This window comes from Sardina pilchardus, chromosome 16 (genome assembly GCF_963854185.1).
Source record: "Sardina pilchardus chromosome 16, fSarPil1.1, whole genome shotgun sequence".
Taxonomy (NCBI): Eukaryota; Metazoa; Chordata; class Actinopteri; order Clupeiformes; family Clupeidae; genus Sardina; species Sardina pilchardus.
The window spans coordinates 1041793-1066927 of NC_085009.1; the positions used below are offsets into that span (position 1 = coordinate 1041793).

Consider the following 25135-nt stretch of genomic DNA (forward strand, 5'->3'; position numbering starts at 1 on the left):
AAGTACAGGGTGATGCACCTCTGTAGGGGAGTTTGTCTCAGTATCTTTGTTTAATACACCAAAGGTGTGTATGTCTGAGTGTTTATTCAGAGATTCAGTGCTTTTCCTTTAGTTCACATGTCTGTGTGTTAGTGGGTGATGAGCATAAGGACAAGAATGAAGCCTCAGATTGAAGCTATACCACTGCTGCTCCTACTCATCCAAAATGCACACTTGGTAAGTTATATGCACATATACACACACACAATTGTGTTGCTAGCCCTATTTGGTGGATATAGTAATGTTTGATGCAAAGGGGGCAGAGAGTATAACCATTGCATGGTTACACATTTTAAGACTCACACTCTCTCTTTCAAATGTTATGTCTTCATTTGACGAGATTCAAATTAATTACACTGTAACATGAAAAACAACCTCATATGTTTAAGGACAGGTTTGAGGTTATCATCTTCTAAAACCATAAATGTAATTTTGCTTGTACTGTAACCATTACGTAGACATGGAGAGAGAGTGAGAGTAGGGAGCGCAGGAGGTGTTGCAGCAGGGTATTTTGATACATTTTATTGTGGTCTCATTTTACTAGATTGGTCAGTTTAGTGCATGTGCATGCATTTCACTCAATTGTACACTCATTTTACAAAGATTAAAATGAGAGCACGATTTACTAAATTGAGAGCACAATTTAATAAAATGAGTGTACGTTTTCTAGATATTCACAAAAAATATCTTGCCATGACACCTCTAGGGTTTTATATTAGTGTCAGAGTATTAGTGTGTCAATTAACAGCAATATATATCCATTTGGAGGAGATGTTGTCATTATATCGATGATGTCCAAATGACTGCAGAATGAAATGCCTTAATGAAGTATTCACTGTTATTAAAGTGTGTGCGTATGTGTATGTGTGTTGTTCTATGTAAACCCTTCTCTTCAAATGGGACATGTATTGCTTTGTTGGAGGGTTAGTTCGGAATGTTGGACATTACATTTCCAAGTTAGCCAGTGTGATAATAATCGGTGGAGACGGTTTTCAGCACCCGAGGCAAATTAATTATAAAGTCAGACTAGCAATGTGCATGTCTGTGTTCATAGAATAATGCTAGAAATAAAACTAACCTTGCATCGCATTGCAGTAGTTATACTTTGTTCTCTGTAGTTGCTTGCAATGGCAGTGGCGGACTGATAGCCTATTAGTGTCCCAACTGGAGAATGCTTCTCTGTTTACTTTTCAGGCAGTACTACTGATAGGCCTTTTCCACCGTTCGCGAACCAACATTTGAACCGTCCGGAGCTTTTCCACCAAGCAAAAGCCGGTTTGGAACGTGGCACCTTGGTTCGGAAGTCGAACCAAAAAAATAGTTTTTCCTGCGAATCCGTGCGAACCGGAGTGGGAGTGTCATTGCACCTTCAGAGGAGAGAACGCTAAAAGTATGAGTTTTCCCATAAGAAAACGATTCAACTATATTACACTGCAGACGTTGACTAGCATTTTAAACAGCTAGTTTCTGCCGTTTTTATGAGACAACTGGTCATATAATTCTCCCGTTTATGCATCTCATTAACTTTTGTTTTTGCATGCAACACCCATTGTTGATGACGCATCTTTGGTTCGATTCAAAACTGGTGGAAATACGGGTTGGTACATAATTTGGATAGCACCATCGCTCAAATAATTCTGAATGGCACCAGTTCAACACCGGATTCGCTGTCGGTGGAAAACCGCCTAACCCCGCGTACACACTGTCTCCGTCCATCAACGGGTCACGGAGGTTGGATCTGCCGTATGTGTATTTGCATACACGTGATCTGATTGGCTGACGGATCCGTCGCTGCCTGAAAAGTTGAACATTTCTCAACTTTCTTGACGGAGGCAACGGAGCTGAAGCGACGGACGGACCCACAATGCATTTCGAGTCCGCCCCATGCAAAGTGAATGAGATCCGTTGACGGACGGAGACAGTGTGAATGCGGGGTTAACAGGAGCAAAGTAAAATCACACCGCTGCTGAGAAACAGGGCAAGTTTTAGTTCTAACATTATTCTATCAGCACAGATGTTTACATTGATATTCTGGCATTATAACTTATTTGCTTCGGGTATACTGTGAAGTGGGTAAGACTGTTTTTAGTTGCAGGCTAGCACATACCATTGACTTGCGCTAGCTTAGCACCAGTGAACTCTGCAACTGGAAGGACTGGATGAAAAGAGCTGAAAACGGTCTCCACTGATAAATATAACACTGGAACTTGGAAATGAGGTCCTATGTCCAAAATGTCGAACTACTCCTTTAACTAATAATAGTTTATTATTAACTGAGTGTGTGTGAGCATGTGGAGAGTATGTTTGTGTGCACAGAGAGAGAGGGAGGGGGAGGAAATAATCTGAAGTCTCATCTGTCCAAACAGCTCCCCTCAGACCATTCTGCAGCCGGGGCGGTGAGGAGTAAGCCAGAAGAAGCCACAATATCTGGCTCACATTCTCAGACCCACACCGACAGATACCTTGGCCCAGAGGATTGTCTCAAACAGCAGTACACACAACTGTCGTGTGCAAAGGTCTCCTGTCCGCTGGGGCATCGCTGCTCAGAGGGTGATGCAATGTGCACATGTGACCCTAAGCCAGATGAGTGCTACTCTAAGGAGAAAGTGTGCACCCGTAATGGGAAGGAGTACAATACCCGATGCCACGCCGTGGCAGAGACCTGCAAGGACATTAATAAAGCTCCGGTCTTCTCTCATCAAGGAACCAATTGCAGTTGTGAGACCTGCACACACACACACACATACACACACACACACACACACACACACACACACACACACACACACTTACTAATACAACACACTTTGAGTATGTTTGTGTGTTTTTGTGTGTGTATGTGTGTAGCTGACAATACCTTTGAAGACATCCTGACTGTAAAAGATGTGATTGAGGTGCAGCTGCCCAAAGATTCAACAAAAGCACTGGTGTGTCAGCAGGGATGGAATATTGCTGCTGCCCATGTTGCATGTCATGAAACGTCCCGCAGGTATGTCTCGCCACCATCCAATCAATGACACTATAGCCTGCCTCATGACATGTTTGCTTCCTGTCCTCCTGTATGGCTTACTGTCATAAGCTGACGCAATCCATTAGCAGATGGCGACAAAGCTTGAAAAGTTTCAGGCAGTCAATTGTGGAGTGTCTCTACCACCTGCTTTCATTTATCAGGTTTAAAAGGGGCTACGTGTATGTGTAGATTTTTAAGTTTGAAACATTTGAAATAGATTGTAAAAAAAAATAACTGTGATGTAATGTAAAGAATACCTACAGTGTACTGTGTGTTGCTCAGATATCCACTAAAGTCATCAGACTCCAGTCTCTCTTGTAACATGCTGTTGTATCAAATATAATGCAAGTAAATTGAGGTACTGGTAAATCATAATTGTACATTTATTTTGAAACCTATAGGATTCAACTAGGCTATCCTACAGTTCTGGCTAGATAACCAGGCTATATCCTCAATGAATTCTATAGATTCAAAATGCAGTAGCTCCTTTACATTTAAATGGCATTGGTATGACTTTATTGGCTTTATTGATATGACAAATGATGGTCTATATTACCAACGCAGTAAGGCTATCCTCTCATTTCTCTTTCTCTCTCTCCCTCAGATTGGCAAAGACTGCAACCAATATGAAATACTCTGATGTTCCAAGACAGAACATCAATCTGCCAGATGTGTGTGTTCCTATCTTCTGTAAAGGACATGAGTACTCTCTGGCTGAGTGTCAAATTGGCAGTCCAGTCAAACTTAATGATAAAAGTCACATTGCAGTGGCCGACTGTTACAGTGTCCGTGATAATCCAAGTCCAGGTCAGAATATGTGCATACAGTACAGTACACACACACACACACACACACACACACACACACACACATACACACACTTCAACCTGAGCCCTATAGATGTCTTCATTTCAACGTTCATTTGGCACAAAAACAAATATCCATTCAGAATTGTGCTAGCTAAATAAATTAGCAGTGTGATCTAAATAGCTTTTATCACACACTAATGCACAGACACAGACAGACAAACACTTTCAAAAACATAAATTCTCCCTTCATCTTTCTCTTTTAAATCTCATTTATACTGTACACACACTCAACTTAAATCTGCACACTGTTCATATTTCAGGTAAAAAATGTGACAAAGGTATGTTCCAGTGTGCAAATGGAAAGTGTGTGCAACATAAGAAAACATGTGATGGAATCAACAACTGTGGAGATGGCAGTGATGAGATGTGCTGCAAAGGTGTGTATGTATGTTTATGTGTGCACTGTACACACATACATAGGGATGCATACCAACATGCTACACATCATGTAAATATTGGTGTGCATCCTTTGTTATTACATTTGAAAAAAATAAGGCAAATAAGGTATTATGTATTTGGGTTCACTTCAGATACCGTACTTAAGTTAGAGACAACACAGAAATGTCTTGAGCTACTCTTTTACTAACATACTTCTTTTAACTCATTACATACTGTACATATCACAATGACAGTGGCGGCACAGCGCCAACTAGTGGACCAGATACTCATACCCAATGGCACATACATTGCATAAGGCCAGTAAAAACCAGCAATGTAGACCAGCAAAACCAACTACATTGAGGTGGTACGACAAGCAAAACCAGCTGAATTGCCATCGTAAACAGGGTAAACCAGCTGAAGGTATGTTTTCGCAAGCATTTTGATGGTCTACTACCTGGTCAGTAGGGATATCTACTATCTAATATCCCTACTGAAAAAAACAGCAAAACAGCAAAACAGCAAAAAAAACCCAGCTTATGCTGGTAGCTGGTTTTAGCTGGTTTTCTTTCAGCTATTGCCGGTCTTTGCTGGTGCAGCTGGTTAGGCTTGTAAACCTTGTCATCATCACCTCGGTCACCTTTACAAAGCCAATTTAATGGTAAACGAAGCAAATTTGTAATAGGCGAATCGTTCACCTAGCATAGCTACATCATGGATTAGCGAGTTGCTACCAAGAAAACCAGCAATGTAACTTCAAGAATGACGGCTGTCAAATCTCGCAAGAATAGTGACACATTGCCTTGTCAGTGTATAGCCCTTTGGAGATTTTTGCCGGTTGTTAATCCTTCACCTCCACAACAACAGAGTAAAATACAAATATATCGCGACTGGCAAAAATGCCTAAACCTGCATAGTGTACCTTTATTTAATTAACTAAATGAATTAACCTTTGTCAATGTCTGTTTGTGTGTGTGTATTTACTACCACTAGAATGTCGTGATGGTAACGCTTTCCACTGTGTCCACGTTAATATGTACTATATAACATGAGAAAATACATCAGTTTTAATTAATTAACCTTTTTCAATGTGTGTGTGTGTGTGTGTGTGTGTGTATTTTTTCCACCCCAAGAATGTCGTAATGATAAGGCATTCCACTGCAAGTCCAATGTGTGCATCGCTCAGCGTGCTCGTAATGACGGAGTCCCGGACTGTCTGGATGGAGATGATGAGGTTATGACTTCTACATTACCACTAGACATTTCTATTTAACACTCTCAACTTGACTGGCCAATTTATCTGACACAATTTGATTAGCCAGCATATAATATAATAATGACTTCTTGAGTGAACAATGATTTGATTTAACAATTTAGTATAGCCAATTAATAATAAAACACAGTAGGCCTAGTACACCTGCTAATCTGACATAATTTGATTAGCATAAAATATCACACCAAATAACATTATTTCCGCCAAAAAGAAAATATGTTACATATTGGAATCAAATCATCAAAACCCAAGACAAGCTTGAATGCTATTTGTGCCTTAATCACCAAGCTTTCAAAGGCCTTTTCATGTCCAGACTCAATGAGCACAACTTGGCAATATAATATGATAGGCAATAACAGACCTGGGGTGCGTTTCCCGAAAGCATCGTAAGCGTAAGATGATCGTAAAGTCCCTCTTACGAACGTCTTAAGGTTTTCTGACTGTTTCCCGAAACCATCGTAGCTTAAGAGCATCGTGAAAACACTCGTAGATCTATGAGTGCTCCAGGGTTCTCGTTACGCGTTTCTGTGTGCCCATGTGTGTGTTTGCATGTGTGTATGTGTGTATGTGCATGTTCTGTGTGTATTCTGTGTGTGTTCTCTTTCTTTCTCTGTGTCTGTGTGTGTTCTGTGTTATGTGTGTATTCTGTGTGTGTACTCTCTTTCTCTCTCTCTCTCTCTGGGTGTATCTGTGTGTGTGTGTGTGTGTGTGTGTGTGTGTGTGTGTGTGTGTGTGTGTGTGTGTGTGTGTGTGTGTGTGTGTGTGTGTGTGTGTGTGTGTGTGTGTGTGTGTGTGTGTGTGTGTGTGTGTGTGTGTGGGTGGGTGGGTGGTTGCGTTTCTGTGTGCCCATGTGTGTGTTTGTATGTGTGTATGTGTGTATGTGCATGTTCTGTGTGTATTCTGTGTGTGTTCTCTTTCTTTCTCAATTCAATTCAATTCAATATAGCTTTATTGGCATGAAAGTTTCAGAAACATTATTGCCAAAGCTCAATGTATATATAAGAGGAAAATAAGGACATTTACATATAATGTTTGGAATACACATGGCAAATATAAATGCATCCAAAATGAACAAACAAACATGTGTGTGTGTGTGTGTGTGTATGTGTGTGTACGTGTGTGTGCATGCGTGCATGCGTGTGCGTGCGTGCGTGTGTGTCTGTGTGTAGTTTTACAGATAGGTAAGTAAAAAGAAAAAAATATATTATTTAATCACTGTCCCTTGCATTATGGCATTCGTTGACATATTTGGCAGCACGACCTCTCTTTTTCTCTCTCTTTCTCTGTGTCTGTGTGTGTTCTGTGTTATCTGTGTGTATTCTGTGTGTGTTCTCTCTTTCTCTCTCTCTCTCTCTCTGTGGGTGTATCTGTGTGTGTGCCTGTGTGTGTGTTTGTGAATGTGCAGGACTGAGCGGCGATCATATTGTGTATCGCTTTGCGGTACATCTAGTTATTCAACTTACGTTACCATTCTTTATTGTATTCACTTGTGATGATCCAGATTTTAGCGTGCAAAATAGCATTCATTCAATGGACATACGAATATGATTAAAAGGTGACAAAAACAGCCTAACAAGTTATGAAACGAGACGTTGCCAGAAAAGTTTGTCATTATCTTTGTGCCTTTGTGTAGGCTATCTTTTATCAGGCCTATGAGATAAAAACAGAGCAAGGAACATTGTGGTTTTAGTCTGTGCTGCGTCAAAATCTAAGACTAGGCTATGTTACAGTAGCCTATTCAAGCCTACACATTTCCTCATTTTCTTACTCGACCTCTTTCTTCAAACGTCTGCGTGACACCTTGAAACGTTATTGCATAGGCAGCACACCGTGTTCTCACAAGTGGGTTAGCAAAGAACTGGCCTGATTTAGAGCTAGCCGAAGCCTAATAGGCTGTTACATATCTTCCAACAAACATAAAAATGGGGCAACAATCTAATGTTAAATAATAACAATGATGTATGCCTGTGTGTGGTATATAGCCTACTTGGGATGCTTACATGCAGATGTCAATGGTTTTCTATTTTCGTATTGATGTTAATTAATGTATAGATCCGAAGTTCAGACGGTAAGCCTAGCTGTGACGAACAGTCACCTGACATCACCATCAAATTAGGGGATATTTCAGAACTTTTAACGTGGACAGCTCATTTAAGAGCATCTTAAGAGCGGTGCACGTGCGTTCACGCTACGAGCATGTTCGGAAAACAGTCGGGAAAAGCAAACGATCAATCTTAAGATGAATCCTAGAATACCCTCGTAAGTGCGTCTGTCCATCGTTATCGGGAAACGCACCCCTGGGTACCTTGAGAGGCCAGGTTATGCCCTCACTGCAAGTGCAGTTAGAACAGAGCAGCTTAATCTCACTGTGAAGAGTAAAGTCATTTTACGGACCTCAGTTGTCAATTTAGGACAAAAGCCAGCAATATTTCTTCCGAGATAACCAGAGAAACCAATGGAAGGAGTTATATGAAGCAAAATGTGTTTCATTGTGTCCTAAAAGAAGAGATTCAACCTCTCAACCTTTTTTCAGCATTTTTTTTTTGTCTGTTTTTTCATCTGTTTGTCTGTCTTGGCTAATTTATTTAAATATTTATCAGTATTTTCTTTTTAATCATGTCATTATTTAATTATCATTAATTTATCATGTATTCCATTTAAGATTGTTTCTATTTTATCATTACCATTGCTATTTCTTTTTTCAAATGCTTTGACAGTGTTGTAAACTTATCAGACATTTCAAGAACGTTGAATAGAAATTCAATGCATGTTTAACTCTAATGTGTAATTCTCAAACAGGATTCTAAAGCCACTGTTGAGCCGAGACCTTCCCAAGCACCTGTACCTGAACCCACTACCCCCCCAGCTCCAGCTCCGACAACCCCCCAGGCCCCTACCAGCACCACCCCAGTCCCCACCACTAAGCCCATCCTCACGGATGACTACCTGGGCCCTGAGGGGTGCCTGAAGCACAAGTTCATTCAGCCGTCGTGTGTGAAGGCGTTCTGCCCGCCCTGGATGCGCTGCGTGGATGATGTGTGCGTGTGCAAGCTGCCCTACATGTGCCTGCGCCTCGGGCCGCCCGCCTGTGGCCATGACGGCAGGAGGTACCTCACCCACTGCCAGGCCATGGCCTCCAGCTGCCGCATGAACAGGAAGGTCTTCTCCCACTTTGGCAGCCAGTGCAGTGGTGAGTCTCTCTCTCTCTCTCTCTTTCTATCTCACTCTCTCAATCTCTCTATCTTTCTCCCACTCACACACACACACATGCAAAATACATACAGTTGCACACAAAGTACAAACATGTGCCCTTTGGTATATTGATTATATGGATGAGGACCTTTATTTTTCCCATCACGGTACACAAACTTGCCTGTTCTTGTTGACAAAAACCTCGAGGGCCCATACATTCTTGGGTTGTCTAACATGAACTGCACATTTTGAGATCTCCTCAAAGTGACTCAAAGTTATCGAGGTCAGGAGATTGTGATGGTTAGTCCAGTCCAAGTGTGTCCCATGTCCAACTTTCAGTGCAGTAATGGAATTTTTCTGACAACATGGCAGTGCAGCCCATTTTTGTCCGTGTCTCCTTATAGTGGATCGCAGCACTTTCATGCAGTGAAGTTTACACTACATTGCCTAAAGTATTCGCTCATCTGCCTTGACTCACATATGAACTTCAGTCATCCCATCCTTAATCCATAGGGTTTATTATGGCGTCAGCCCACGCATTGCAGCTATAACCAGTGATGGGCAAGTTACTTCAAAAACGTAATATATTATGTAGGCTATTACTTGTTACTGTCATTTCATATAAACTTTAATATATATATATATATATATATATATATATATATTATGTAGCTTATTATGCTCAATACAGCTCAATCATAGGCAGAATTTTTTGAAATCGACAAAGGGTTTAAGTCTGATAAATTGCACTAGAGATACGATAACTTTAGGCCTAGCCTAAATCAGTGCCCACTACATTATAACCTAAAGCCAAAGACCTGACAAGATACACTTTTTTTGCATTTCTATTCCACTTGAACCTCAGGAAGTAAGGAGACTTGTGGCAGCTAATATTTATTGCTAATGTTTATTGTGTTTAACAGACGTTTTTGTCTGGATCACAGATTGACATGATGTTGCTGTTCTAATAGTTATTTACAACAGTGACAACCTGTTGAGGCAACAACACCTTACCTTGTCATTTCTAGTCTGGACGGGGGTCTTGCTAAAAGCTGGAGACTCCACTGCTGACAGCGGATACCACAAGTTTCCTTACTGTACTTCTTGAGGTTCAAGTGGCATCGCGGAACGGGATAATCTAGCTGCTTTATATAGTCTCCTCTCGTCCTCAGTTTGTTCTTTTTTACTCACTTTTTTACTCACTTTTACTCACTTTACTCAATATTTGCACGGATTGTTTCTCCTCTACTGATCTCGCGTGGCGGTAGTATAAAAACAAAACGCCACTTAATTGCAATGTAACTTGCGTTACTGACCTTTGTACCGAGTAAAATATTACCCATTTCGTTTTTGGAATGCCTTACATTACCGCGTTACAGCAAAAAGCAATACATTACAGTAATTACATTACTTTTGTAATTCGTTTCTCCCAACACTGGCTATAACAGCTTCAACACTTGGACTGGACTGACCATGACTGACAGACTGGCTGAATTAGAGTGCAGACTGAGAGCCAGTCTCCTCGTCCAACATCAGCGTGTGACCTCACAAATGCGCTTCTTGAAGAATGGTCAAAAATCCCCATAAACACACTCCTAAACCTTGTGGAACGCCTTCCTAGAAGAATTGAAGCTGTTATACATTAGCTACAGTACAGACAGTGGACCGACGGCATGTTAAACCCTATGGATTAAGAATAGGATGTGACTGAAGTTCATATGGGGATCAAGACAGGTGACCCAATACTTTTGGAAATATATAGTGGGGAGAACATGTATTTGATACCATGCTAAAGTTGCCTAAAAAGAGGAATATATAATCATAATTTTTGACCATTCTTCAAGAAGCGCATTTGTGAGGTCAGACGCTGATGTTGGACGAGGAGACTGGCTCTCAGTCTGCACTCTAATTCAGCCAGTCTCCTCATCCAATATCAGTGTGTGACATCACAAATGTGCTTCTGAAAGAACGGTCAAAAATGCCCATAAACACATTCCTAAACCTTGTGGAAAGCCTTCCCAGAAGTTGAAGCTGTTATGGCTGCAAAGGGTGGACCAATGTCATATTAAGCCCTGTGGATTGAGAATAGGATGTGACTGAAGTTCATACTGTATGTGACCCTGCAAAGCAAAATCAGTCGCTTGTCGCACAATACTATTTTGAGAAAATCCACAATAAACTTCTGGGTTAAAATGTTGAATTTCACGTTTTTGCATACTGTAATTCGTCAGTTTACAGTCTACAATTTCATATTGTGAACTAATTTCACGGAAAAACATACGTTTTGACTGTTCAACCTGGTGAAGATTCAACACATTAGCAGTCATTCCCGTTGTCCACGCCGCTTAAAAAGTCGATTTCTCCTCTTCTGGCATATCGTAACCAGTGTTGGGTAACGCGTTACAAAGTAAGGAGGTGTTCACACTAGAAGGTTTTTATTTTCAGAAAACACTTGACCTGGGTGGTTTTTTGAAAGATAGAAAGCCGACAGGGTTTTTTTTATTCCCCCAAAACAGCACAGAACGTTAATTTGAATTTCCATGACAACTGCCGTTCTAGAGCACAAGTACCGTTACGTTCATTGCTACTAGTTAGCTTAGCTTGCCAGGTGAGCGGATGAAAACTGAAAATTAATTCTTACAATTATGGCCCAAAATCCCACCATCGACCTCCTGATGGTCTCCTTATGATAAATGTTTCAATTTCAATTTAAATTTAATTTCACTTATAGAGCGCCAAAACATTACACATGTCTCATGGCGCTTTACAGAGTGTTAAACATTCAAAGAGAGCCCATGAGTAACAGGGGCAAGGAAAAACTCCCTAGAATTGGAGATACATATAGGAAGAAACCTCAGACAGATCCACGACTCAAGGGCCCAACCCATCTGCCTGGGGTCAGTTACGGTAAAGTCATTTGTAGTTTGAAAGTTACAATGACAATGAAAGTTAAAATAGTCCAGTGTAGGGAATAAATTGTCCATTAGTAATCCATTAGTTATTTCGGAAAGTGATGGGTCGCTAGGATGCGTGGGCCAAGGATTCGGGCAGGGAACCACAGCAGGCGATGGTAGGGCAGTCATAGGGATGGCGATGGCAATGGCGATGGTAGGGCAGTCAGAGGGATGTGACTTCAGGTGTGATGAGGGACAGGCACAGAGATGGTTGATGGCTGGTAATGGTTTACCTCACAGGTGAGGTATAGGGGAAAGGGAAGAGAAATTAAGTGTGTTAGTGTTACTGTAAGTCATGATGGTTGGTATTAATAAGTATATCAATGGTGATATAAATGATTATACTATAGAGGGTTTACAAAACGCTTTTACACACCTCTTTTGTGGGGACAGGTGCGTCGGAATAGGTTACCCAGTTAAACCCAAAAAGAGAATCCCGCACAAATGTTGGTCATGTCGTATAGCTCTACGTGTTCAAGGACAACTAGTTGTTCAGCTGGCATCTTTTTTTCCAAAAACCACTTGACGCGGGGTGTTTTTTCTTGGAGAGTAGAAATTTCTCAACTTGAAAACCACCCAGGGTAGGTGGAAAAAAACGCCGGTGGCGGTGGTTTAAAAAGCGCCCAGGTCCTTTTTCTAAAAAACCTCTCTGTATCATAGGAATATAATGTAAAACATCCACCCGCAACTGGAGAAAACACCTCCTCGTCTGAACACGCCCTAACGCATTACTGTAATTCCACTACTTTTAGCGGTAACGAGCAAGCAAGTAACTAAGTATTTTTTAAATCAGGTAATGCAATTACAATGACTGAAATTTAAATGAGTTCGTTACTCGCGTTACTCTCTTTTGTGAAGAACGAACATTTGCAGACAAGAAGACTAGAGGCTCACTTCTGACCTGACGTCGCAGGGTGGCACATACACCAATCGAATCAATCAGTGAGCATTAAACCACATCATGGCCGACAGTGCGGATATGATGAGCTTTCTCTCCTGGAAGTATGGACATTAATTTTCGCTCGTCGAAATCAAAGACAGAAACGTAGTGGTGAGTTGTAAAATAGCCTATGTGCAGGTGCAAAGACCCTATCCACATCTAAGAGTTCAACCTACCTAAATCATAGAAGTTAACATTGCAAGACACTTATCTTTTCTATGACGCCAGAAATATCCTCTTTACCTTGTTCGTTTTTTTTAACATTAAATTTATTTAATGAAAACATGTCCTTGATATATGCGTGACTTTCCCCCTTAAAACTGAATGAAACCTAATTACGTTCACGTACTTCTTAAAGTGACAGGCACTCAATGAGACCTACACACCACCCCTGTAGGCTAATGTCATTAAAGACAAGTGTAATCAACATGAAGTAGCCTATTCAAATTACTGATTATTTTTAGCTATAAGTAATTATGCAGATGCTAAAGTACTATACGTTGTTAACAAAATATATATAGTTTATGATTATGAATTCAAAATATGAAATAGAAACAAGATGAGCCATTTTCTGTGAGGGTTGAGCAGACTAGGATTGCCACTGCTGTGAATGATCTGTGATCATTTTAGTCACTATAACCGTGGGGTTAAATGTCCATACCGTTATGATGTTATCAATGACATGCATCATCTGTCAACTGTTAAGTCAGTGACCCACTAGGTCTAAAAAAAATATGTTTATTGTGTTTGACTGTTTGTATTTACATTTAAAGCGCAGACATAAAAGTAACTTAAAAGTTACTTTTCTTAGTAACTTATTACTTTTGATATACAGTAATTGGTCAAGTAATTAAATTACTTTTAAAAGAAGTAACTAGTAACTGTAACTGAATACTAATTTTCAGTAACTTGCCCCACACTGACGGGAGAAGCATGTCAACTTTGGATGCGGTTATCTTAGCGATAGATTATTTTAGCGATATAATTTAGTTGATTTTATCAAAGCGACTGGTTTTGCTTTGCAGGGTCACATATGGGGGTCAAGGTGACCCAATACTTTTGGCAATATAGTGTATGTGCACAACATGAGGCCAGTGTGGATTTCAGTTTACTGTCATGTCACTACAATGAAGATTGACTGATTACTTATCTATCTCTCTCTGTGTGTGTGTGTGTGTGTGTGTGTGTGTGTGCAGTTACCAATGTCTTTAGCACCTTTGTGAAGACAGATAAGGAGGTGATTGAGGTGAAGCTGCCTAACATCTCCAGGAATGCCCTGGTGTGTGCTGAGGATTGGAACATGGCTGCTGCCAATGTGGTGTGTCGTGACCAGAGGTATTCTGCCACAAGTGGCCAATCAAATAATAGGACTCGTCTATCATCATCCTCATCATTATCATCAATCCGTCAATTAGATAACACTATAAATTATCACTGCTGGGTTTATAATCTAGTCATTATCTAATTAAGTGTTTTTATCACACATTAGCTCTCCACCAATCAAATAACCTCATTACATTTTTTCATTCATTTATTTAATAAGGACAACACACATTTATTAACATTTCTGTAAAATATGCCAGTGTTATAGCCTGGCAAGCCAAACTATACAGAAATGCCTGGGCCTGGAGCCTAGCGCAGGCTTGGCCTCAACGGTGCGACCCTAGACCATCCCGCTAGGCAAAAATATTTTTGCCCGCTAGGGTGCGTCTAGATTTCTAGGCTGCCAGTGTTAGCCAGCCAGCTAATTCTTCATCATAACGATGCTGTGTGTATCAGCTCTGGGAAAGCAGGAGGTGCTGGCAGCGTGATGTTCTCCGAGGTCCAGAGAGAGGACCCTGGTCTGCCTGGTGTGTGTGTGAGGGTGCAGTGCACAGGGCACGAGTACTCACTGGCCGAGTGCAACATCTATGGGGATATGAGACCACTCACTTCCACAGACAGTGTTGCAACGGTCCACTGTGCAACAGAAGATGCAGGTCAATACACACACACACACACACACACACACACGCACACATTCACAAACAAATGCTTACAGTTACCCTTGCACACAGGATTATACATCATACGCACACAGACACACACACACATACTGAGAGTAACTGGTCCATTGTCTTTTCAGATGATAGGCCTGCAGAATGTGAATTCTCATGTGCAAACAGCCAGTGTGTCAAACTCAATGACACATGCGATGGAGTCAATCATTGTGGAGACGGAAGCGACGAGATGTGCTGTAAAGGTGTGTGTATGTGTGTATGCATGTGTCCCAATTGGGGATTAATTATTGATCTATACAGTATATCTGAATGTAGCCTACAATGTGTGTCTGTGTGCGTTGGCTGACTCCCCCAGCTTGCCGTCGTGGTGCGTTCCACTGCCAGTCCAACGTGTGTATCCCTCCTCACGCTATTGGAGATGGAATCAGGGACTGTCTCGGGGGAGATGATGAGGCTGTAGAGAAGACAGACTTTTTGCCCAGAAAAGATCCTCCCCCAAGTGAGCTCACTTCCATACACACACACACTCAAATGTAGGATCAGCAATGTGTCCCTGTGTCTCTAATTTGCCCTCTCTTGTTCACAGAACCAGTTGTCATCTCTGACCCTAAACAAGGTAACTGCCGTCCACTGAACCTGCTAATCATTCTCCTCAATAGAGAGTTGTGTTTTAGACTACAAGGGTTGTTTCTTTCAAATGTATAAAGCTGATAGTTCCAGTCCTTGATTATAATCGGTTGAATCACGTTCGATGTCGTTATATATTTTCCCGATATAGCACAGCTGAGACCGCATTTCATAGCACAACTGAGGGTCGTTTAATGGCACTCAGCTTCGCTTTGCTCGCTTCGTGCCTAACAACACCCCTCAGCTGTGCTATAATATAGAACGGGCTTATTGCTTGTAGCTAGGGAAATGCACCTTTTCACAGTTCACAATTTTTACGTACTCATCTCATACATGATTTCTATGCCATGTTTTCCAGCAGAGAGTAGGCCTTATCCTTCTGATTTTTCCACACTGGTTCCTTTAAGTATTCTCCTTGGCTCATAAAGGTCCACTACATTAATGCTTTAATTGAACCTTGGCAGGAAGACTGACTGGATGGTACAGTACTTAGAGCACAGTGAAGAGCACACACCTTTCGTGTACATGAGCAGCCTATTTGCTGTAATGTAGCATATTATATTGACAGGATAGCCATATAGGAGATGATTACTTTCTCTTTGGCAAATGCAACATTCACAAATTATATATTTTAAATGATTTTCAAAGGGCAAATTTCAGTGTCGTATGGTTTCGTAATGAATGTATTTATAGTATGATGCGTTCTCTCTGCGAAAATCGCTTAAATGCGCTTAAATCGCTCTAGTTTCTTGCCTTCCTTGATGACAGCTTTTAGCTGTCATCAATTCATTGTTACGTTGGAATTGGAGTGATACGAAAGTTTGATGAATATCACGTGAGCCTCGTCGTAAGATGATTTCTGCGCTCAGATGTACGCTGGTTTCTACGCTCGGTTGATAAATGAGGGCCATTAAGTGCATATGGAGTGTTATGAAATGAATGCATGTAAACTGAAATAAACAATCACCATAATACACCTTTATCCTAATTAATGTATCTGCAGAGATAAAGCGCCAGCGGGCCTCTCTGGAGGTGTTACAGTGCGGCGTTCCCAACATGGACTACGTCCCGCCGGTCACTGACTACGGCCGTGGTAGCAGGAGGAGGAAGAGAGTTGTGGGAGGGCAGGAGACTACGCCGGTGAGCTATCACATAACCACTCTGGAACTAGCATGAACGAGTTTGTTACTACATGCATGTATAGGAGTAGGAATCACCTGATACATCTATTGTACATGAATCAGTATACTGATGTGAGCGTATACAGCTGACAACACAAGGTCACACACATGTTGAAAAGCCTGCTCAGTGTCCCCTATTGGAAACACATTAAATAGCACTTGACATGCTTGCATCACATCCCAAAATATTGGACAACACATTTTACAATGCATGTACTGTAAGTGTCCAACCCTTGTGTAGTTCGATGAGATGGCATTTGCCTAGTTTGTGTAGACTATGAGTCAGCCCTTTAATGGTTTACTTTGCAGGGGACCCTAAAACTCACACCACACCCAGCATAGGAGTGGGTGGCACTGATATCTTGTGATCTTTGACCCCTAGACGCAGATCCAGTGGCAGGTGGCCATTCAGGAGGACGGGAAGGTCAACTGTGGGGGGGCGTACCTGGGGGGCTGCTGGGTGCTGACCGCCGCTCACTGTGTGAGGTAACAGCCCGACGCCTCACACAAACTGTGATTAACTCATGACACAACACGCAAACACACTAGTCATAATGTACACTCCCATTAACACATATAGAGATAGAACCATACAGTACATAATAATGCTAATAACAATTATAATTAAATAACTAATACAAATTTATAAACTTTAGTGCAATAAATACAGTAAGTTAGGAATTGTCTGTTTAGGAATCTATGGTGGCCGAGAAGTGCAAAACAAATTTACATTTGCGGACCCTGCAAATTTTGTGTTTGGACATGGTAAATTTGCACTCACAAATGTAAATTTGTTTTGCACTTCGTGGCCACCGTAGTAATCACATCAATGATTAGAATTAAGTAAAAAAAAAAGGACAATTTGATGTCTTGGAGTCTCATGTCTGCAGTCTGGTGGTAATTTCAAGTATATGGATAATCTGGGTCGTTTATGCAGATCATGTTTGTGTGTGTGCCTCCTAACTTCCCTACAGAGCCAAGCCTGAATCGTTCCGTGTGATGTTTTCCCTATGGATGAAGAGGTCCATTATCGACACCACAGACATCGCCTTTGTCAAGAAAGTACACATCCACTACGGCTACAACGCCAAGACCTATGAGAATGACATCGCCCTGCTGGAGCTTAAAGTGCTGGGTGGCAGTGACCAGTGCCTGCATGAGAACCCTGCCATCCGGGCCGTCTGTGTGCCCTGGTCCATCCAGCAGTTCCAGCCGGGACACAACTGCACCATCTCCGGATGGGGGAGGGACAGAGGTCAGTCATCACCTGAGCCTTTTACAAAGCCACTTTTGTAACTATGAAGAGATAATGCATGAAATGTCTAAACAAAAATCCACATAAATACATAAGGATGTGGACGTCTGTATGTATTATTTTAATCTAAATGTTTTAGTTACTAACTTATAATTATTCTTGTGCTTCTACAGAGGGTGTGGCCCAGAACAAGCTGCTGTGGGCTAGTGTGGCACTGATCGAAAACTGCCATGCGCATTATCCAGGCCGCTTCCGTCCAGGAATGATGTGTGCAGGTGAGGCTACCAAGCTGCTTGTCTGGCTGGCTGTAAGAGGCTGACCTGTCAGAGTCCCTGGAGCCTTGTTGTCATCCTGTGTGTCATTTAGTCTGTGTCTCACCTGTGTCCTCTTCTGATAGCATGTGTTGGCATTATTACAAATAGATCACTGTAAGGCATCATGAGGTCGACCGGACAAGAGAGGTAGTCTCAGATAGCTTTCACTACAACGAGTTAAAGGAAAGCCCTGCATCAGCACCTACAGTAGTGCTGCCCAACTTGTATGCCTAGTCTGGAGCAGGCATGAATCCGTATCCATGCCAAGGACTTTGCTAATTGTGCTGAAATGTGGCTTAGCGTAATAGTGTTCTTTTGTCAACAATGACAAAGACACAGCCTTTCAATGCAATTTCAATTCACAATGGCTACATGGATTATTAACGCTGTTAGGCGACTACTTGCCATGTAAGCTATACCATTGGTCAGTTAGTTTTGTTTACCCCTGACAAAGGACTGCAATGGATATGTATCATCATGACCAGGCTTAAGTGTCTTCCTGCATTAATTTGTCCTACCACAATGTCACACCCATCTTCACAATGTTAATTCAGGGCACTTTCACACCACTAGTTTGATTATTTAGTCTGCACCAGGCAATGAAATTGTTATTATGTAACATAGACTCCAGTGTGGTCTGCTTTCACACCAGTGAACCAAAATTGGCCCAATTGATATTTCATCAATGTTTATCTTCTGGTAGAAATAAGTGCCAATGTTGGCTCACTATTCTGAACTACAGTCTATGGTTTGGACCCAAGTTCGCATTCTCACCAGAGGGACCGCACCAATCTTTAATTTGGTGCATAGTCAAGTGGCCCGAGACCACCTCTTTTTGGTAGTCTCGGTCTGCTTGATTTAGTGCAGACCCAAGTGCAGCTGAAAACAAACCAAACTAAGAGCTTTTAGTTCGAATGGATCGTTTGGTGCGCACCAACCGATGTTGACAGTATTACACGCAAAATCTGAAGGTTCATGTCACGTGGACTCCTGAGTTCTCCTATTTGGCTCCATATGTAGTCTGTAGTCAGTCCAGTGCCATGTCTACTGAGGGTGCCATGTTTGATGGAGACTATGTCAGCTGTGTTCTGTCTCACCTGTGTGTGTGTGTGTGTGTGTGTGCAGGTGATGTGGAGGGCAGTGTGGACTCCTGCCAAGGGGACTCCGGGGGCCCTCTAGTGTGTCAGGACCCCAGCGGCATGTCGTACGTGTGGGGCGTGGTGAGCTGGGGGGAGAAGTGTGGCCAAAAGGGCTACCCCGGAGTCTACAACCAGGTGGCGCACTACTATGACTGGATCCGTGTCACCACCGAAAAATACATCACCAAGTACAACAACTGAGTCAGGGCTGACCCAAGGGGTCAGAATTTGGACAGTTGGCTTCAGATAGTTAGGATTATGGTTGGCTGCCACCGTCTTTGAAAATGGCTCACTTCTGGCCACATTTTATTTTCATAAAATAATGGCAATTTGCTGCCATATTACTGGTGGACGGAAGAGTATGTTTCCTATGTGGGTGGGCAGTTTCCAAGCTGGGAGGATCAGCCAATCCACATGAATTGCATCATTGGTGGGGGCGGTGTCATAATTTGTAACGTTGCGCCTAATTGGCTTGTTTGTGAAAATGTGGCTGTAAGTGAGCACGTCAGGTCAGATGCCATTTTACAGTAAGAATGATGGCAGTCTGCAGTAACTGAATTCACACCCAATGGTGTTGAATAATTGTTTCTCATTTTGTGTTGTGAACCTTGCCTTGGGACATAATAAACTCCATGTTTTAGGATATTACATGGTCTGGGGTATGGATTTGTGTTGTGCTGAGTGTGTGTGTGTAATTCTCAGAGTTGAACAAAGGACATCATTTCAATTCTTGAGATATAGATAAATGATCAAATAAAGTATGTCATGATCAAATATTACACCAATACAATGTTGCACAGTCAAATTCAAGCTAATGTCAACACATTTAAGTACTTGGTTTTAAAAATACCAATGTAATATAATGTACTTCTTTTGCTTTAATAATGACTTTAAACTCATTTTACCGGCCCTGATAGTGCCAAGCCTTGGGCATTGTTAATGTGCACTCTGAGAGTGCTTTTATTACACTATGTAACATTGTCCTTTCATCGATTAAAGTAGGAGCATGAAACCCTATGTGGAGTTTCTCGGGAATACTGAAGGGACGGATGAGCTACCTCTGGTGTGTTTGGTCCGTCGTTAAAATATAATGTATATTGATAGGGGGACAAATCTGCTAATACATTTAGATATGAACATAAACAAACAGTTTATGTGCAATCGCTAAGTGCTCCTCTAATGTGTTACATCAACTCATTGCTGGAAATATAAATGCAAACAGAAATCATCCCCTAAGAATTCTAAAGTTCTATATACTGTACATTGTGAGTAGATATGTAAGGGATAATGTATAGAACGCTGGTCAATATTGGGAAAATAAGTACCGACAGGGCAAACCGGTCTTGTTTCGCCCTGAAGGTACTTATTTTCCCAGATATTAAATGAGCTTTAAAGTCTTAGAATTCCATAGAATTAATGCTGAGCGGACCAAACCTACAGAGGACATAATGAAAATAAAAATATGTATGTACCTAGGGACACACACCAGATCAGTGTGTACAGTATGTGTGTGCTGGCGTCTGTCCTCAGATCAATGTGTTTGCTGGAGTCTGTCCTCAGATCTGGTGTGTGTGTGTGTGTGTGTGTGTGTGTGTGTGTGTGTGTGTGTATAAAGTGTTAAGATGTGTTTGTGAGTGCTGGAGAGTGGATGTGTGTAATTTCAGTATAGTGTGAGTTCATGATTCGGATGGCCTGAGGATAGAAGCTTCTCCTGAGTCCCTCAGTAGGCGTCTTCTTGATCTCAGTGGTTTTAACAGTCCGTTATTTGGATGAGAAGAGTCCTTCAGAATCTTTTGGGCCCTTAGAAGTACTCTTCTGGAGTAGATATCTTGCAGGGCAGGGAGTTCTGATAATAATATTGGGAGAACTTAGACTCTGCGCAGTAATATCCTCACTCTAAAGTGAAACTGAAAGTGCAAGAGTGAAGATATTACTGCGCCACACAATATAGTTATCCCTCTTACCTGCTTAGAAATGCACCACGTTTTATTTTGTCTCACCATACTTGGTCGTGTGACTACTCGTGTAACTGTATTTTAATAGGGAAAACATGGAGGTGTTTGGTCACTTCTAACTTCATCTCTGTTTGGATCCTAATGAATGCATTGGGCTAGCTAAGTGCTATCAAAGTTGCGCCGCACGCCAGAGCCAGTGAGTGCACGCATTGAAACGTGACAGGTATGTATCAACTCGTCTTAATTAAGCGAATAACATATTTTAATATGAAAAAACGGTGAAGTGTTCCTTTAAAACTTGTAACTCTCTACAGGTTGCCCGCTGATCTTTAGTGGAGAGTAACTGCAACTTTGCTGCTTCCTGTAAGATATAATCTTTTACTATGAACAAGCCATTAATTTGTGCAGGATTAATGCAGGAACAATGTTGCTGTTCCTCAATTGAGAAAGGTTTTAAATGTAGTTTCAATTCCAAAGAAAATGCTTGTCCATATCTGTTTAACCATGTCGCCATCAGCACAGCCGTTAGTTGTGTTGAATGCACAGCTCTATCTGTCATCATAGAAAATTCAAATTTAACAGGTTTGTCTGAGTTCAGCCAGGCTAAATATTTGCCATTTTCTCCATATCCCCCCCCCCACACACACACACACACACACACACATCTACGAAGAAACCCAGGCACAGACACACACTTAGATCTGAAGACAAACACCAGCAGACACACAAACATCTGAGGACAGACCCCAACACACACACACACACACACACACACACTGATCTGAGGACAGACACCAGCACACACTGAGCAGAGGACAGACACCAGCACACACACACATATACTTATATATTTCTTATAACAAAACGTGAAGCAAAAATACGAGGACTGACTATCTCGTTTCCCCCAATACCATGGCGACAAAGAGAAATAAATATGATTTGACATTTAAGCTGATTGTTGACAAATTTGCCAATTCGGCACAATTCGGGAGAAGCAGCGGACAGGAGCGCCACCACAAGCAAGCACTTCTAGCCCAAATTAACATGGCAACGTTGCCTATGACTAAAGTGTCTAAGTAGGCTAGTCCTACTAATATTACATTTGATTGGTAGCATGTTTGTAGCGCGCCAGTTTACCCATCCCTTCATCAAAACAGCTTAGAATCAATCAAAGAATCAGCTGTGTCGGCGTAAGGCTGTAGGCGATTTTCTATAACCATTTTCATTCATTTCAACAATGGTTTATTGAAACGTCGTTTGATTAATTTCGCCAGTCATCACCTTCATTTTAATGATTAAATGAGATTAAGGAGTCGACTATTGACGAATATGCGGTCTTCATCATTAAATGCATGTGGGTTTAAACTTTCTGCCACCTGGTGGTTGTTTGGGTACATTGCCTTAGGCTCGAAAAAAATCGGCTTGACAGCCTGCGGGATCTCTTCGGGAGTCCCGCGGGAGAAGGTGCATTCTCAACCCATACCCACTGTAGCCTATAGGCTAGGCCTACCTATTAAATGAATAGAAGTGAATTTGGGGAGTGAATTAGAACTAGCCACCCATTCATTGTAGAGCTTAGATTATCTGCCCAAACCCGAACTGCGGGTTACGGATCTCGAGATCCAACACAGCGGTGTTGGGTCGACATTTTTCATCCTTCCCCTCCCGTCGGGTCAGGCTCCTAATCACAGAAAGCGTATGCCTCCGTTTTGCTTAAGGTTTGTTCAAGAACTCTTCCAGAGTTTTTACCTCAAACAACACAAATCAACACAAATAAATTAACAGATAACACAAACGTGCTGTATGTCATAATAGGCGTGTTCAAGTTCAACTCCAAATGACCTCTTGCAGCAGCGAGAGCTGCCGGTGGCAGCAGGGGAGGGGATACAAACGCTGCTATGAAGTTGTACACTCTACTTCCCGTAGTCTAGACTTGACCATGTGACGAATCACGAGGCACGGACCGGCACGGACCCTTGTGGATATGAGGAGGCATCTAAACACCTGCACATACGTCAGGGATGTAAAAGTCAATTAGGGCAAAGACCTGACGTCATGAAGGCAGGGTCTAGGCTCCGCAGCGCTCTGCAGTACCTCTAAAGCTGCTGCTCCGCTGCGAAGCAGCTGCCTGGCCACGCCTTGCTCCCGCGATAAGTTCTGTCAGGTCCATACGTCAAGAACAACACAGACTATAAATATCTTAGGCAATTTAAATGAATACACTACGAATTAAATTTGGCGGTATGGCTCTGTTCAGAGGAGTACCCAGACCTTTCATGAGCACCATGAAAGAGCAGAGAGTCTGGGGACAGCAGCAGTATTAGGGGGCGCTCACACAGTTTAAGACTGAGCGAGCTAACTATTCCCCCATATGAACAGAGCGGCAACTATGACATAAATCCTATGCCATGTTATACACGACAGGGTGGAGCAGGGGAGGAGGTGGGTTGCATAAAGCGAGCAGCAAGCAGTTAGGAACAACTAAGCGGCTTTAAATGAGGCGCCCTGTTTGGATGTAGCCATTTAGAAGCGAGGGGAGTTGACCAGCTGATGTGCTGACGCCCACAGTGGTTAGCAGCGTCATGACTACTTGCCTGCCAGAACTGACGCTGACGCTCAATTTCTGTCAGGTCCATACGTCAAGAACAACACAGACTATAAATATCTTAGGCAATTTAAATGAATACACTACGAATTAAATTTGGCGGTATGGCTCTGTTCAGAGGAGTACCCAGACCTTTCATGAGCACCATGAAAGAGCAGAGAGTCTGGGGACAGCAGCAGTATTAGGGGGCGCTCACACAGTTTAAGACTGAGCGAGCTAACTATTCCCCCCAAACAGACCATACCTGGTAATCCTCTTGTGACCAATACAAGAGGATGGAATAATGTAGCCTTTAAGCACAGGGGACCACAGCACATGGTCAGGTAGCAGAGCAGGGACCACAGCACATGGTCAGGAAGCAGAGCAGAGACCACAGCACATGGTCAGGTAGCAGAGCAGGGACCACAGCACATGGTCAGGAAGCAGAGCAGAGACCACAGCACATGGTCAGGTAGCAGAGCAGGGACCACAGCACATGGTCAGGAAGCAGAGCAGGGACCACAGCACATGGTCAGGTAGCAGAGCAGGGACCACAGCACGTGGTCAGGAAGCAGAGCAGGGACCACAGCATGTGGTCAGGAAGCAGAGCAGGGACCACAGCACATTGTCAGGAAGCAGAGCAGGGACCACAGCACATTGTCAGGAAGCAGAGCAGGGACCACAGCACATGGTCGGGAAGCAGAGCACATAGGTCAAGGAGCAAGCAGGGACAATAGCTCTATGCTAAAAATCCTTTAGGACATATGAATATATTACAAATTAAATTTGGTGGTATGGCTGTGTTCAGCAGCAGCATTAGGGGGCGCTCACAGTTTAACTAGGCGAGCTAAACTATTCCCCCCAAACAGACCATACCTGGCAAGCCTCTTGTACCAGTCAATACAAGAGGATGGAATTGATAGCCTAAAGCACAGGGGAGCAGCATGTGGGTCAGGAAGCAGAGCAGGGGCAAGGAGTATGCATGCATTCATTCATTCATTTTCCCTCCTGAGTGCCAAACAGCGGCTCCTTGAGGTGATTCCTTTTCAGGCTGTTCAGCAAGAGACGTGTGGATGGGTTTCCAGAACTGGTAGCGGATGGATCCAGGCAGCATAGATGGAATTAGATTCCAGCGGCATTACGTTTGATGGAAGGAGGCTGCATTTCCGAGATTCAAGCAGTGGCCTATAAGCACTCCACACATCTACTGCGCAGCAGCACGCAAATCACATGCAGTGGATCATCCAGCTAGAATGGTTGGGCTGAAGGAGGGGCATCCCAGGCTTGAATGGGCTGCTTCTGGACACAAGAGAATCATTTTTTTTTTATTATTATTAATTAATTAATTTATTTTTTCAATGACGAGGCATCCACTATTCAGCTCATTTGACGCATACAATAGGTTTTTACAATGATGCTGCAAGC

General features: G+C 42.4%; 1 protein-coding gene across 1 annotated transcript; it reads left to right on the plus strand.

The window, feature by feature from the left end:
• LOC134059911 (complement factor I-like) lies at positions 1 to 19819 on the plus strand. The gene is made up of 17 exons (XM_062516461.1): positions 1 to 216; positions 2406 to 2757; positions 2887 to 3028; positions 3654 to 3856; positions 4179 to 4295; positions 5430 to 5530; positions 8369 to 8759; positions 13852 to 13990; positions 14435 to 14634; positions 14781 to 14897; positions 15011 to 15154; positions 15242 to 15271; positions 16286 to 16422; positions 16846 to 16949; positions 17438 to 17718; positions 17892 to 17993; positions 19158 to 19819. The coding sequence occupies exons 1-17, from the start codon at positions 139 to 141 to the stop codon at positions 19370 to 19372; spliced, it is 2853 nt and encodes a 950-aa protein (XP_062372445.1). The 5' UTR covers positions 1 to 138; the 3' UTR covers positions 19373 to 19819.
• Positions 19820 to 25135: the final 5316 nt, after the last annotated feature.

Bases quoted from the DNA above. Each gene is read 5' to 3' on its own strand.
- LOC134059911 (XM_062516461.1), top strand. From the start codon at position 139: ATGAGCATAAGGACAAGAATGAAGCCTCAGATTGAAGCTATACCACTG. The intron at 5,531-8,368 runs GTTATGACTTCT...ATTCTCAAACAG, and splicing joins GTCTGGATGGAGATGATGAG to GATTCTAAAGCCACTGTTGA. The intron at 13,991-14,434 runs GTATTCTGCCAC...TGTGTGTATCAG, and splicing joins GTGGTGTGTCGTGACCAGAG to CTCTGGGAAAGCAGGAGGTG.